Source organism: Podarcis pityusensis (genome assembly GCF_964106645.2).
Source record: "Podarcis pityusensis genome assembly, chromosome: 12".
Taxonomy (NCBI): domain Eukaryota; kingdom Metazoa; phylum Chordata; class Lepidosauria; order Squamata; family Lacertidae; genus Podarcis; species Podarcis pityusensis.
In genome coordinates, this window is record NC_138037.1 from 55,053,502 (window position 1) to 55,068,323 (window position 14,822).

General features: G+C 45.1%; 2 protein-coding genes across 4 annotated transcripts in view; one reads left to right on the top strand and one right to left on the bottom strand.

The window, feature by feature from the left end:
* YAE1 (YAE1 maturation factor of ABCE1) overlaps positions 1 to 7,368 on the bottom strand; it is an 8,788-nt gene extending 1,420 nt beyond the window's left edge. Inside the window, exons 1-3 of one of the 2 annotated variants that reach the window (XM_080976044.1) lie at positions 7,044 to 7,368; positions 1,307 to 1,512; positions 453 to 574 (exon numbers count right to left, since the gene is read on the bottom strand). In XM_080976044.1, coding sequence (XP_080832170.1) covers positions 453 to 574; positions 1,307 to 1,423 — 239 coding nt within the window. In that variant the 5' untranslated portion in view covers positions 1,424 to 1,512; positions 7,044 to 7,368. Of the gene's footprint in view, positions 1 to 452; positions 575 to 1,306; positions 1,513 to 7,039 lie in introns of both variants that reach the window. The other variant, XM_080976045.1, reaches the window with a different exon arrangement.
* Positions 6,808 to 14,822, top strand: part of RALA (RAS like proto-oncogene A) — a 24,478-nt gene continuing 16,463 nt past the window's right edge. The window contains exon 1 of one of the 2 annotated variants that reach the window (XM_080976056.1): positions 6,808 to 6,909. The gene's annotated coding sequence lies outside the window, so the exon portion shown is untranslated. Of the gene's footprint in view, positions 6,910 to 7,578; positions 7,705 to 14,822 lie in introns of those variants that run through there. The other variant, XM_080976055.1, reaches the window with a different exon arrangement.

The following is a 14,822-nucleotide window of genomic DNA, read 5'->3' on the forward strand; positions in this document are numbered from 1 at the left end:
GAGATCCTTATCTGTCCTCCTGTCAATCACCGAACATCACAATGGCATCAGGTGATCTGGTGACAAGTCCCATTGTCAGAACTTCAAAGTAACCTGCAGGCAGCAAGGTGCTGGAAGATGGAAGGGGATTTTGTTAGCATGAATTTCAATGCAAAACCCTTCTTAATCGTGAAGAGGTTTACATTAAATCCTACCGAACTGAGTAGGATTTTAAGGCCCCCCCCCCCCATGAGCAAGGTGTTAAATCTTGCTGTGTTGGCTGCGCACCCCAGTTCCCTGCAGGATGTGACAATAAAGAATGAATAAAAAGTTAAGTGTTCATAATTTAAATGGGCACTATATTAGCAGAGGATATTAATAGATATATTTCTCTGGTGGAGGTCTGCTATCAATTTAACAACTTGTACAATTAATTTCCATTCCTTTTTTTAAAATGCTGCTTTACTACATACCTTATGGTTCCTTTGAGTTGGCCACATGAGATCATCTTCCTTGCTGCTTCTTTATACCCCTGATTAAAACCCTCTTGAACTGTCAGCAGTTTTCCAGCTTCTGCTCCCTCCCTATAGCCTTCCTTTGAGCAAAGAGATCAAAATCACATTAACAACTAGAACGTAAAAAGAAACAGTACAGTACTCATCGGTATCTGCCTGGCTTATTCAAATAAGCCATCATGAAATGAGGTCCATCTGCAATTATAAAAATGTTTGCTCTAGAGGTGTGGCTTACACATAATAGGTGTGCCAATCATGTAGCTTTAAAAAGTCAACCTCATAATGAAAAAAGTGCTTCTGGAGTAGACAGAGGATATTCGGCACAATAACAAAAGTGTGAGATCTTTTTCAGCCCTTCCAGTTGCATGGACTGAACAAATAAACAAAAAAAGAAAGAGGAAAATTGAATCTTTGATTATATAGCATGACGCAAGACAGTGCATTATTAACAGTTAAGCTATCCTTGTGAATTGCCGTTAGTTTCATCTGAAAATGACTTTCTCTGCTTAATTCCAGAACTATGTTTCTCCCAAACAGAACACTACAGCTGACCCTTAATCCTTTGATCAGCAACTCTGCAGTGAAGGCCAGTGAGCCAAGGCTCTCCCTTTCCCCCAACATGGATTATCTTCTCCCTGCAACCAACACATCCTCCCTACACCTTATTTGCCTCTGAGCTGACTGAGGTGTGTCTGGGGAGGGATGTGTGTGGACCTGCTAGTGCTATTCTGAAGGCTAATCCATCTTGGATCTCAATAGCTAATTTTTATGTCAATGATGTGGTCAACCCCCAACCCAAACCATATAATTACTTTGACTCGTTTCTCCATGGTGCTCTTCCATTCTTTCTGAGCTATGTCCATTTCATTTGCATCTTCATCAAACACATCTTCGCTGTGCTGGCTGACTGCAGCTTGCACCCAGGACATCTTGTCTGTGCTAATAACCGTGAGGAGGGCTATGGGCAGAAGCAGCTGAAGTCTAGCAGGGTGGTAAGCTTGAGCAATCAGACTGAAACCTGCAGGGAAATGACACCTATTGAAACAAATGTTTGCATATAAAATACATCTGATAATGTGTGTATGTTGAGAATCCCCACACCCAGCTTTTGCTGGTGAATAGGGTCCATGATCAGGAACTTCCTGCAGCCAACCAGAAGCCACACTTTGGAAGTCAAACGATTCATAAGTCGAACAGACTTCTGGAACGGATTCTGTTCGACTTCCGAGGTACGAATGTATACTTTTATTAACTCCTCTCTTCAAGGAGCAGAGAAAAAGGTAATGGAACTTAAAACCTTCACACTCCTTGCAGGGTCACAACAGACTTTGTGTTGATCAAAACCATGACTTACAAGGCAGCTTGTTTGTGAGCTGCACTATTGGCATGATGAGGGAGGGGAGAAGAAAGTGTTTTCTCAAAAAATGGCCACCAGCAGCCCAACTTTGTCACTTTTGAGGTAGCAGATACTTCCAACTGCTGTGTCTTCATACCCCAAGAGAAGCTTTGTAATACATTAAAGACTAACAGAATTTATTATGACAGATGCGTTTGCAGAATAGGGCCAATCTTATCAGATGCATGGAAGTCTTATTCTCAGCTGACATATGGGAAGAGAAGAAATGAATAGGAAACAAGAGGTCCAAAAGTTCATGGATTCCATGCCCCCCCCAATATATCCAGATGTAACAGCTAAGAAGAACACTTCATTGCACTGTTGCAGTGGGCTCCATCTGGGAAATTTATAGCAGAGTAAATCTGTCAGCATTTAATGTACCAAAAGGTGTTCTTGTTTTTTAAACGGTTTTCCAAGGGTTTCCAGAGGTTTAGAGGGTGTTTGCTGGTTTTTCCAAATCTATTTCACATAACCCCTGAGTAAATGGGTAGTTTCCTGTAGTACATATAACAAAACTTTTTTTTTTTTAAAGGATTGAGAGACTAGTGCAGAACAAATAAAGGTTCTTCAATATTCTCTCACTCTCTCTATAATTATAATTTTATTATTTATACCCCTCCCATCTGGCTGGGTTTTCCCAGCCACTCTGGGCAGCTTATATAAAATAAGTGTACAGTGGAGATATAGAGAAAGTCGGTATGGAAGTTAATTTGCAGGTGTAGCAAAAGTCAGTGTGAATGTTAATTATCCACTGCATGATTCATTCTGTTGTTCCCAATAGGGGTTTGGTTTTTTTTGCCAGTAGTTAACCTGACTTCCTCTTGGAGCAACTGTCCAATTTACTGTTACAGGTGAAAGGGACTCTTTTCTGTTTAGCTAAGTGTAGCAGAGTGGAAAAATAGTATTTTCTTCAGTATGCTCCAGTTGCTCCAGTTTATTAAGATGTTTCCCCACCACCAGCAGGAATTTCAGGAGCAATTTCCTGGCAATTTAAGAAGAGCCTACCCAAAAGATTAGTGTTTCCTAGCAACAAGTTAGGAGCATCTGGATTGATATCGATTTTTTGTTACTATTACATCATTTTGATGTTTTTATTCTCAAAACACTGTCCTGGGATATTTAAAGGACAGAACACAATGATTATCAGCAGCTAAAAAATCTATAGCTTTATAGCACTTACTGTCCTTGAACTGCAGTCCAGTCTTATGCGTGTTTACTGAAAGCTTGCTTGCTTACTTAGAAGACCGACTAAACATGTTGGGTCAGTCTTTAGTCGGGCTTCCAGGTAAGCAAGCAAGCTAATGTGACAATCACAGAGGACAAGCCTGGGTCAAGATTAGTTACTGTCTGAGACAAGGCAAGGATATTCCTGTGCAAATTAAGAATATGCTCAAGAATACCTTGCAATTCACCAGAGTATTTTAGGCATACATTTGGTTTGGGGGGAGCTGATCATCTAAAAGCAGTAGAAGAACCTGGATTTGTACATACTGTGGTGTTTGCCACTCTTTAAGTGGGCCACCCATTAGGGGAACCACAGGTAATTTCTGTTCAACAATTAAAGACATGTCTAACTTCTTGTTTCTAGGTATAATAAAAATTTTATTAAGTTCTCTTGTCCAAGTTATTTGGGGAAACCTTTGTAGCTTAAACTTTGTACATGGCATTATTCATGGTGACTATACAATTATAAAACTCCTTTCTTAGGGAAACCTATTTATCTCAGTCTTTCAAAAGGACTGTTAAGATGTTAGGAAACTACCCTTTTTCCAAGTCAAACCCATTGGTCCATCTAGCTCAGTACTGTCAATTATTTCAGCAGCTCTCTGGGGCAACAGACAAGCCCCACCCCACCCACCAACAATCAGTTCTGGATATGCTGGGGATTCAACTGAGGAGCTTCCGCACGCCAAACTGATTTTACCACTGAGCTATGGCCCTCCTTTATGTTCTTACCCCACCACACTTTTGAAAGAAAGCAGCACTACTGCTATGGTTGTGGATAGATTTGCATTCCCCTCCCCACCAGAAGCTAGAGTTGCCATAAGGCATGTGCTGTAGTTAAAAAAAAAATGGACAGTTATCTGACACAATCCTAATTCATATTTTGCTTCTGCCATCTGCCTTGGTGGAATTAATGTCAGAATGGGGTGCTCCTAAGCAGCACCATTCTTCTTCCAGCAAGGAGCACAAGAACCTTCTACTTCATTCTACCAAGAAGCTATAACAATGGTAAGGAGTGTCCGTAGAACACAACAGGCTTGTAAAAAAACAAGACTTACAACACCCCCACAACTTTGCAGGATTTGAAGCTGTTCCTTATTTGCAAGGCATGCAGCCTAAAATGTGAAGCTCCAGAAACCTTGCCTCTAGAAAAAGCTCTCCTTTATATATCCCACAATGTCTATGCAAGGTGTACATAATTTAAAACTAATTTCAACTCTGGTTATTCTGGTGGTTCAAGTGAATGGAGAAATAGTTCACAGAGAAACCTTTGTTTTCCAGGAGTTGCCTTCACTTTTTCCATTTCCCTCATCAATATAGAGTGACAGCTCTTGAGGGCAGCATAACAACTCTCATTTGAACACAAAATGTATAAATTATGCACCTGTCATTTTCTTGAGGGCGGAGAGGCATTTCCACTGAATGGTGTTGCTAAACTGCAGTCAATTCCTAGCATTATGATTCACTCTTTATTTTATAGGACTAGTGTTCAAATGTGTATGCATATAAAATGCAACACTGTTCCAGTAACACTAAGACTCCAAATCTGTTTTTGGGGAAGACAAGCCTGTAGCAGACAGAACTGTACCTTCATCTTTACCAGTGCAATGCGTCTGGTTCCATAGTGCAACAGTTTGCTGTGTGAGAAATGACTTTGTACCTGTGGAAGGAGCTAGTCTCAATCCTGTCCTTGACTTGTAAGTTTCATGATCCTAAAAGCTAGACATTTTCATCATCCTGTACTTTAGTTGTTGGGCTCTTGATTGTTGTTTCCTGTTCCTACTTGGAGAGTTTTTATTTGCTTGGTCTGCCATTTGAAGAGTGGCTGTTTGTTTCGTGGTTGTAGTGTTGTTGACACCTGTACAACATATGACTCAAACTAGCATGAGCTTTTTGAAGAACCAAAGGAAAGCACACTCTTACTCATCACAGCCTTAGGCAGCCACCTCTTCTGCCTCCCAGGAAGATCACAGCAAGGTGCCAGAGCAGATGCAGGGAATTTGCTTCCGTACCCTCTATACATAAAAGAACCCACTGCTCCAACTGCCATTACCTGGGATTGTAGAGCTGAAAGGAGGCAATCTATGGGCTCTGCCAGCAGCTAGGTGGCCAAGAATCACTGGATGCCTACACTTGTTTCCTCTCAAGAAGAAAATCTTAGCAGTGTCGTATCCATCAGTCAGCAAAGGAGCAGCTTCTGAAATGCTAGCTTTCCTCTTACTTCCCCAATCCTTTTTCCTTTTGTATAGTATTTGTTAGACCATGGGTAGGCAAACTAAGGCCCGGGGGCCGGATCCAGCCCAATCGCCTTCTAAATCCAGCCCACGGATGGTCCGGGAATCAGCATGTTTTTACATGAGTAGAATGTGTCCTTTTATTTAAAATGCCTCTCTGGGTTATTTGTGGGGCATAGGAATTTGTTCATTTCCCACCTCCAAAAAAATATTGTCCGGTCCCCCACAAGGTCTGAGGGACAGTGGACTGGCCCCCTGCTGAAAATGTTTGCTGACCCCTGTGTTAGACTGTGAACCTTCATGTAGGTACTGTCTTCTATGTTAAATAATAAAAATAAATACATGCATCATGTGCACGATGGGAAAATGGTGATCTGCGGGTGGTAGGTGGAGATTGTCCCTTCTGAGCGTTGTTTAGAATTATAGCTAACTTGTCCTCTCCTTTATCCACCTCTGAGATGTGTTATCTTCCATGGTGCAACTGCACTACTGCAGGCATGTCAACAACATCCCTTTCACCAGTATATGTGGCAGGCCTTCACTGGTATATCATTTAAAATGCAGTATACTGCTAACACAGGATGGAAAGTGTAAGACGTCAGACTGTTGCTCCTACAAATAGTATCAGCATCAGAGTCAAGAGAAGGAAGAATAAAAACACTGCCTATAGAAGACCACTTGACAATACTGTAGATAATTGACACATGCACTTTCAGGTCTATAGACACTACCTTAGCCACAAGATTAGTCTCTCTCTTTCCATTCCAGAGACCCCTGCTTCAAGGGGTCCAGTTAATGCCTTCTCTTTTAAGCCTGGATACCCCAGCAGTCTTTGACTCAGTGGTGGCTGGGGATGCTCTTTCTCGTGGCCATCTTCTCATGGTCTGTGGTCTTCCCCACTATGGCTCTCCTTGCCCTCCCTGTATTGCTGGCACTGGAAGAAGGGAGCCAGCTGCAGCCCCAACATGGAGCCCTCTTGCTTGCTTTCCCTCAGAGTCAGTCCCCCAACACAGACCCCTGAGACACGTCTGGCCTCTCACCCATCAACAGACCCTACCCCACATTTATTGGCACCAGGCACTGAACAGAATTGTTTGCGGCTAGCATTTCTCATGCCCGAGGCTTGGAGACCACAGAGTGGCAGAGACAGAGAGAGAGGGAGACGCTACTCTGCATAGGAACCAAAGCCAGTGCTGGATGCACTAGTAGGTCAATATGGGAACTTATACTGGAGCCAGGCCCCTGGTCTTGCTCAGTACAGTATTGCCCAGCCTTTCTCAACCTTGAGTCCCCAGGTGTGGCCGGACTACAACTCCCATCATCCCTAGCCAGCACTGCCAGTGCCCCGGGGATGATGGGAGATGTAGTTCAAGAACACCTGGGAACCCCCGTGGCAGGAGAGACACTCCCCGCCTGAAGCCTCGGAGAGCTGCTGCTGCCCCAGGTGGAGAAAGGCTGCTCTACACTGACCGGCAGCAGCAGCAGCTGCTCTCCATGGCCTCAGGCGGGGAGCGTCTCTCCTGCCCCGGGGGGAGCGAAGCGGGGGCCTTCTGCACGCAAGGCAGGTGCGCTGCCACTGGACGGCGGCCTTTAGCCTAGCGGGGGGGGGGGGGAGACCCAGTTTTCCCACCCCACGCCTTCCGGAGGCGGGGGAGTCGTTTAATGGCGGACTGGCGGTCGGAAAGGGATACCTGCCTTTCCAGTCACTGGCTCAACCGGCTGCCGTCCTGGTGCCGCCGCCCGGAGGATCGCGGTTCCCGAGGCGAGCGGGGTAGCCGTCTTTCCTCCGGCCCCGTCGGAAGGCCTCCCTGGGGGCGGGGGCTGCGGGCTCGAGGCCTCCTCCTCCTCCTCTCGCTCCACCCCGACGCCTCCTTCATTAAAACCCGGACGAGCCCCCTCCTCCTTCCCCGGCGGCGCAGAGCGAGGGCTGCGGGCGGAGCCTTCGCCTGAGGCGGGAAGGCGGCTTGGCGCGCGGGGCCCCCCTTACCTCCCTCCCTCAGGAAGGGCCTACGGAGCCCAGCGGCGCCTGAGGAGAAGCCGACACCCGCCCCGCCGCAGAGAACCGCGGCCGCGTCTCCCGCCCCCGAAAGCGGCCCGGAAGGCTCTCGAGGAGGCGGCGGCGGCGGCGGCGTTGGGTTGTTTTAGGCCCCGCCTCGGCTGCGTCGGGAGGAGGAGCGGGAGGAGCTGGCTTCGACCAGGGCGCGCCCGCCCGCCAGCCAGAGACTGAGGTGCCGCCTCACCGCCCGCCGCCGGCCCGGGAGCTGCAGGGAGGCAGGCAGGCGCAGGCCGCGTCGAGCTGCGTCCCCGTCCCGCTCCTCCTCTTCCCCGCGCGCCGCTCCTGGCCCTTCCTCAGCAGGTGAGACGGGCCCGGCCTGCCCTCCCTCCCTTTCCCGGTCGCGCCTCGAGTTGGCCCCAGCCCGGCGGGGGGAGGGTGGGACCCGGGCGAGGCTGCAGGCGGGGTGGCCGCCCTGCGCCCGGGGGAAATAATACTGGTGGTGGGGCGGCCTAGTGGTCGAGGGCGTGCAGGCGGCTGTCCTTCTCTCCGCCTCGGAAGGCCGAAGGGGTTTTCTCTGCCCGGTTCCCGCCCTTGCGCCTCTGCGGGGGCTCCCTCTCGCCCCGCGGGGGGGGGGGGGCTGCTGGGCTCGCCTTCAGCAAAGGGGCTGCTGTCTTTTGGGGGGTCCCGGGAAGCGTCTCGCCTTTCGGCCATTGTCTCTCCGCAGTGCTGAACTGGTTGGGGCGGAGGGTCTTCCTGGGCTTCGGAGGCCGGTCTCCCGTTTGGGGCCGGGGGCTTTCCTAAGAACAAAGAGAGCGGACTCTGCTGGATCGGGCTCGGGGCCCCGCCGAGGTCAGGCTCCTGTTTCCCGCAGTTGCCAGCCAGGTGCTTCCAGGAATCTCGCGGCCGACCTGCGTGTGACAGTGTACACGCAACACACACACACACCTTGCTGTCTGTCATGTGTACCAGGTAGTGCTTGGTGCACTAGCTCTGAACACACAACTTCCGTTAACCTGCGGTGGCTAAAGAACTGTTGCTGGATCCCTCCATCCCCCACGAATTAGCGTAATCTCTTTCACAAAGCCATCTAAGCCACTTGACTGCTTAATGTTCTGAGGCTAAATTCCTTCAATATAAAGTCAGCTTCCGGGTCCCTTCTTGAGACGAAGGCATAATTTGTCCAGAGCATCCCGGGGGAGTTGCTCCCCTTCCACCCATTACCCCCCTTCTATGCTGCATTGTTGTTGACAAGATCCAGACTACTGCTGTACTGCTTGCTGAAATACTCGGGTATTGAGGACAGGATTAGAAGCAGGAGCTTAGATGGCCTCCCTCCTCTGTGGATAAATGTTCCACTCCTGAGTCTGTAGGGAAGCGGAGCTTCTTGAAGAGTTCTGGGTGTGTCATTAGGCTTAGTTAGGCTGCTGCACTCAAGCCAAAGTCATCATGAGAAAGGCATTTTCAAATGCAAGCGTTTTCAAAGTTTACAGGGATACTTAAGGATTTCATATACTTACTGTACTTCCTGACATTAGACATGTAATTTGGAAATCTGTTCATTTATACAAAGTGAGCCATCCTAAGCGCAGGAAACCTCTGTAGATTCTGGAATTTGTACTGTTAAGTATGCGAATTTATCATAAGTTATATGGGTGAATATCCTACATACCTTAATTTAGTTGAATTGCCTTGAATGCAGCTTTAATGCTCTTTCCCATTGCTGAAAGGACCTTGGGATAAAAGACTTGCTGAGCATAAATTAGCTGTATGTAAGACATTCTGAGTACAGAGCTTAGGAGAGTGCTTAATTACTGATGTAATTTCAGTGTGACTCCATTGTTTGCATTCATCCTTTATTATTATTATTATTATTTTTTGTTATACTTGAGACGCTGAGATATCATTTAGTTTGAATACTAAGTTTTCTAAGTGCCTACATTCCCCCTTCCTTAACTGGGTCAAAGGGAAAAAATATTGATTCCTTCTATATCTAAATTCTCATACGCTTTGAAAACATTTGCATAACTCCATTTCAAGCTAGTGAATTTTGTCTGTAGCTAAGTGTGTTTGCAAATTCTAAATTACATATGCCTTGTAGAGTCTGTTGGATTAGTAAAACACTTCTAGCAGCAGATGCTTGGGTAGTGAAAACAGCAACCACAACCAGCGCCAGACCACTGGTACTTGCTTTCAAAACGTTCAAGAACTTCTAACAGTAGAGTATGCCCAGTTGTAGAAACTCAGATATATAAGCTAATCACCAAATGGCACCTTAAACCTAGGTTACGGTTGCCACAACAGAATGTCTAGGTACCCTTTTTATGAGTTTACAACTCATTAAAACATAAAAGAAAACAATCCAAAAGAAAACAAAGTCAGGCTTCAAGGGAAATATTTCAGATCCTTCTCCAACTGACATTTTGCTTTCCCCATATTTATTTACCCATTTATTTTATATAGCTGTCCCATAGCAGAAGTACGGTACTCTAGGAAGCCAGTATGTTGTAATGGTTTAGAGTGCTAGACTAGGACCTGAGAGATCAATGTTCAAATCCCCCCTCAGTCATGAAGCTCTTGGGCCAGTCACAGCCTCTTAACCTACCTCACAGGATTGTTGTAGGGATTAACTGGGGCAGGAGGTGAACCATGGAATCCTTTGAGGAAGGGTGGGATATAAATAAAATAAATAAGTTCTTCTGCTTACCTGCTTAAGAAAGCTTGGGGGGGCAGCCAGGTGGAGATGTCAGTCATCAACTTGGCATCCAGAGATCTCCACATGGTCACAATTGGACCCATGCCAGTAGCAAAATGCGCCTTGCTAATTTCTAACACTGAATGCCCCTACTTAAATGTGTAGCTATGGGCATATTCGGACTGTGTTTCTATTTTTGGATTGAAGTCAGTCATGTACCAGAAAATTCAGGTCACACAGTTAGTTGATTTGATGCTCTTCTGAAACAAACTTGCCCCCTCTGCTCCCCCCCCACAAAAAAAACCCCACAAATTGTGGGATAACAACATTTGATTCAATGTTGAATAAACGCCTTGCAAACTAATTGGAATTAATGCTCAGTAAATAGCCAGCTTTGCCCAACCTCCCTGCAAACTTTTTGCAAACAAATCAGGTTGAATGCTTAATAAACAGGGTGTCTGAAAGCAACCTAGCTCTCCATTACCCAGTTTCTAAAATTTAACAGTATTGTGTTATATTGAAGTCTTACAGGTTTGCACTGCACAAGTTTGTAGAATGGTATACCAAGTCTCACTTTCAGCACTGCCTGGTATTGACAGCCATGAGAAAAACATGCTTTTAAATTAGAACTTTAGCAACCCAGCAGAAATTCTTGTTCAGCCCATGATGAAATCCTTAATATCTTTTCTGCTCTCCATTACCACTTTAGAACAAATCTTACAACTTTAACTTAAAAAACCAAAAAAAAAGCTTGTGCTCCCCAAGACCTCGTTGAATCAGAATTGTTGAGTTGGGAGCCACTTGTCTCCAGTATATGCGACATCATCTTATTCCAGTGTCCTCATCCTTTCGCCATTTTTGTCCCCTGGGATCAGAGTTCTCAATAAGAGAGTTCAGATTAACTAGGCTTCGCTACCTTGTCAGCCACACACTGTGAAAGGGGTTTAAAAAAAAGTGAGTGTACATCCCTGCATATGCTCAAAGCTGGAGATGGACAATGAAGGTGCCTGGATGTCCCTCCATCCTTGATAGGTGCTCAGAGCACCCTTTGGACACAGACACAGAACAAGCCTTTTCCCTCTCTCCAAAGAGTGTGTGTGTGTTTTTCTGTTCTCTGCTCCAAACTTAGACCTAGAAAGAGGAGCAGTTTCTTTGATCTTGTGGTTGATATGAGATGTAGTATGTGATTGTGGGCAACACCCTGGGCCTTGTGGGAAGGGTGCATGTATGTCTTGGTGCTGACAAATTTGCAAGTAGGGCAAGCCAAAACTTGTTGAGCCCTGCATTTGGTAACAGTGAGAAAGAAAGGGCCCTACCAATGAGTTTCAAGAGAGCTGAATGCCAGGGAGAGGGGACTCTTAAGACCAACCAGGAGTTCCCTTTGTGTGGAGGAGCTCTACATTAGTGATGGGTGGAAAGTAAATTTGGATCTACTAGTAGATCTCTGGGTGGTAAGGATTTAAGCAGATTGGACAGGCCCACTCCTGCACTGCAATGTCAGTATGTGCATAGGCCGGGCCTCTCCTCATGGTTGCTGAATTCTTTGGGAGCGGTGCAATTGACTTGCTGCCCCCTCACACATGCTTTTGATGCAAAGGGGGTTTGCCTGCATCCCCCTAATGTGAAAGGCATCACTGTCAACTCTGGGAGGGACAGGCAATCATGGCATATGCAAACTTCTGTCTTATAAGTGTCTTCAGTGGGAAAAGAGGTGTAAACTTTACGTCTTGTTGGAGAAATACTAGGAAAGATTTTTTAAATGTATTTTTGCTTCCCTGGGATCTTGTTTTGGGGGACCTGAAACGTGCTGGACTTTTGTTTTACTGGTTGCTGTATGTAGTTCAGCTATGTGAAGTGTTCTAGAGCTGATGAGGACAGGCGGCATTGAACAAGTCTTGCTAAAGGCAGGGCAGATATACAGAGGCAGCCCACCTGCTGTCTTAAGTCCTTAGATTATGAATTGTTAAATGCCCCACTTGCCCTCAAAACTACTTGTATAGAAGGCAATTGTAGGGGGAGGAAAAGCTGAGAATGCTTTGGCCCAAGGCCACACTCTGACTTCATAGTTAAGCTGTGATTTGAAGTAGTCAAGGCTCTATCAACAAGACTATGTTCATGAGTCTTGCTCTTGTACCACATCTCCAACTTCCATTGTAAATGCATACATTCCTAAAATGGAAACCACAAAGAGATTCTCTTTCTCTCTTTGGCCTGCATTTAATTAATCGGGAAAATGCAAGGTGGAATAAGACATTGAGAGTTTCTGGCTAACACTTACTGTGTTGATAATTGATCAAATTATTTTGCCATAAAATACCTTTGCTACCATGGGAAAAAAGACAAGCTTCAGTTACATTGTCAATTTACTGCACTGGCTATAATGAATCTTAGACAAACTTGCCAGGAGTATTACATTTCTTTGTTTGAAATGGAAGTAACATAGTCAAACAAAGAAAATAGTCCTTTTACAGTTATTTTAAATGCACAAAAAACAGTATTTTAATGCCTTTTATCAACTTTTAAAATGTTTTTCTCAATTTCATTTTCAGTATATAGTATACCTGTACTGGGCCTTGGATTTGTATGTAACAAATCTTTTCATTAAATTTATCTCTAAGCTAAAAATATTTCTCTTAAGAGTTGTTAGTCTGTACCTGCTAGCAGCAACATGGGGAAGTTGTTCTAATCTTCTTAACACTTACATTTGTGTATTCTAAACTTGGATTTCTTGTGAGGATGTGCATAATCTTGTGCTTTACATATTAAGTTTTATTCAAAACACTTTGTGCTTTTGTACAGATTGGTGTCACTACCTCCTTTCTTCCTATGAAGCTATTAGGGAGAACTCTCTGGTTCGTAATCAAACTGGTAAATAACCTCCTCTCAATCTGAAGTAATGTGGGTGACTATGAGACAGAATGTCTTCTTGTTTGCTCCTTGGCTATAGGATGCTCTCCATTAAGAGGCTCACCTGGTGCCTATTCTAATGGGGGGGTGTCAGGCAAAAACTTTGTATTCTCTCAGGTCATTTAGCACCATTTTCTGTTACCAACATTTGTCAAATTTCCTTCCACTGCAATAATATTTCCATCTGGGTATGCTAATGGCTGTTGCAGTGAACACAGTGTGAAGGGAAGATGTCCAATAGACAGGCACCAGGGAGTTGCAGTGTCTTGGGATGAGTCACTGAGCAGTTGTGAATAAATACGTCCCATTCATGCATCACTTGTTGATTTCAGTAAATACCGATGTATCTAGGCTGCGGAATAAAATGTGAAACTGCCATTGTAATACATTGAAGGGTAGGATATAAATACCCATGGTAACTCTTAAACCAGAAGCAGCGGGCCTTTGGCCCTCCAGATGTTGCTGGACTCTTCCCCCCATTAAGTGTTTCGATAACTTAGTTTATTAAATCACTAACATGCTCAGACTGCTCAAGTGATGGAAGAACAGTCATACTGTATTCCTGAATGGTGAGAACATTTTCAGAGTAGATTGCTTCATCCCTGCCAAAAATGATGGGATTTGCTATTTTGATGGCTTGCTTTGGGGATGTTAGCAGGTGTGGTGGGGATGATGCCATTAGTAGGTATATGATAAATTGTCCCACTGTCTTGTGGTAATGATGCATAGCGGTAAAGAGACTGAGGTAATGCGTCTAGAAGGCCCCAATAGAAATCTCACTCTCCTTGGAGGTGGTGTTTGTCCACTTAGATGGGATGGACTACATCTCCCTGCTGGGTACCTCGGAATTTGAATGGAATCCGTTCCGGAAGTACTTTCAACTTCCAAAACATTCGAAAACCGAAGTGCGGCTTCTGATTGGCTGCAGGAAACTCCTGCAGCCAATCTGACACCGTGGAAGCCCTGTCAGACATTCAGCTTCCAAAAATAGTTCGTAAACTGGAACAGTCACTTCCGGGTTTGCGCCGTTCCGGAGCCAAAACGTTCGAGAACTAGACTGTTCGACTTCTAAGGTACGACTGTACATGCTTCCATGTTGTGTGAAGTGTCCCAGATTTAGGTTTCCATGTTCAGCCACTGCATCACATACATGGTCTGCTGTAACAGCACTAAGCTGTTGAGATTCACATACATTTAAGCAGACTGTTACTGAAAACAGCACTCTTACAGACTTTGGCTGTAGGCATATTACTTGCATTTTATCTCACACTCCTGCATTGTGGCTTCTGTTTATGGTCTTTCTCATGGGTAGGCAAACTAAGGTCCGGGGGCCGGATACGGCCCATTAGCCTTCTAAATCCGGCCCATGGATGGTCCAGGAATCAGCATGTTTTTACATGAGTAGAATGTGGTTTTTTTTATTTAAAATGCATCTCTGGGTTATTTGTGGGGCATAGGAATTTGTTCATTTCCAGCCCCCTGCTGAAAAAGTTTGCTGACCCATGTTCTTTCTGATTACTTCTTATGGCCTTTAGATTTACCAGTACCAGATGGTACTGTTAAGAAGTTAGTAGATGCAGTAGACCAGCCGGGGCATGCAAAAGTGCAGTCAAGCACTATGGCAGATACTTCTGGTGATGGCATTCTCTTTCTACCTCCAGACTGGTCATGTTACATGACTCATAACAGTGATCTCTTTGCAGAGGGTGTTTTATTTTGTCTAGTTCTTCACAATATGAAGGGAAGTTTAGAACTGTGGACCCTGTTTCCACTGCAGCCATGATTAACAAGGATGAATACTTACAAATATGCATTTAAAAAAGCAGAACCCTAAATTATATGTCTGGGTAGGCTTGCTTAAAAAAAAAAAAAAAACCTT